At 63.9% G+C, this 700-nt stretch overlaps 1 protein-coding gene across 1 annotated transcript in view; it reads left to right on the top strand.

The window, feature by feature from the left end:
- SCNN1B (sodium channel epithelial 1 beta subunit) overlaps positions 1 to 700 on the top strand; it is a 37,447-nt gene that overhangs the window by 24,857 nt on the left and 11,890 nt on the right. The window contains exon 4 of the mRNA XM_015563877.1: positions 143 to 333. Within this exon, the coding sequence (XP_015419363.1) occupies positions 143 to 333 (191 nt within the window). The remainder of the gene's footprint in view (positions 1 to 142; positions 334 to 700) is intronic.

Genomic DNA, 700 nt, shown 5'->3' with positions numbered 1-700 from the left:
GGCAGTTGTGGATGAGGGGCAGCCCAGGGCCCAGGGTGCGGCCCAGGCAGGGACAGCCGGCGGGCGCTCTCGGCCCACACCCTTGGGGCAGCGGTGGGCCGGCCCGCAGCCCTGCACCCACAGGAACCCTCGGTCTCCGCAGTGCTGCCTCAACGGGACCGTGTGCACCTTCCGAAACTTCACCAGTGCCACCCAGGCCGTGACAGAATGGTACACCCTGCAGGCCACCAACATCTTCTCCCAGGTGCCAACCCAGGAGCTGGTGAAGATGGGCTACTCGGGCGAGCAGCTGATCCTGGCCTGCCTGTTCGGGGCCGAGCCCTGCAGCTACAGGTGAGCGAGGCGCCGGCCCCCGCAGCCCTCAGCTGCCACACCCAGGGCCAGTTTTGGTCACTGGGCGTGTCCTTGTAAGAACGTCCAAACCCAAAGAGAATGTTTATGTTTGAGCCAAACTGCCCGCAATGCCGGGCAGAGCTCAGATGCTGTGCACAGGGGCAGTGGCAGCTTCTCCGATACATTTGGAATGAAGGCGGGAACGTGAGGACGATGGCGTGGAGGGGGCGGGAGGAAGGCAGGATGGTCAACGAGACGGTGTGGCTCCTCTGAGGGTCTGTCACAGGTGTGCTCCCTGGGTGCGCGGGAGCCATGGGCAGGGCTTGCTTCAGGCAAAGCAGACCTTTCACTAAAGAAGCTTTGTGTT

The sequence above is a fragment of the Myotis davidii genome, unplaced genomic scaffold, assembly GCF_000327345.1.
Source record: "Myotis davidii unplaced genomic scaffold, ASM32734v1 scaffold150, whole genome shotgun sequence".
Classification (NCBI taxonomy): Eukaryota; Metazoa; Chordata; class Mammalia; order Chiroptera; family Vespertilionidae; genus Myotis; species Myotis davidii.
Note: the sequence above shows the minus strand (reverse complement) of the source record. Positions and strands in the feature narration are given on the sequence as shown.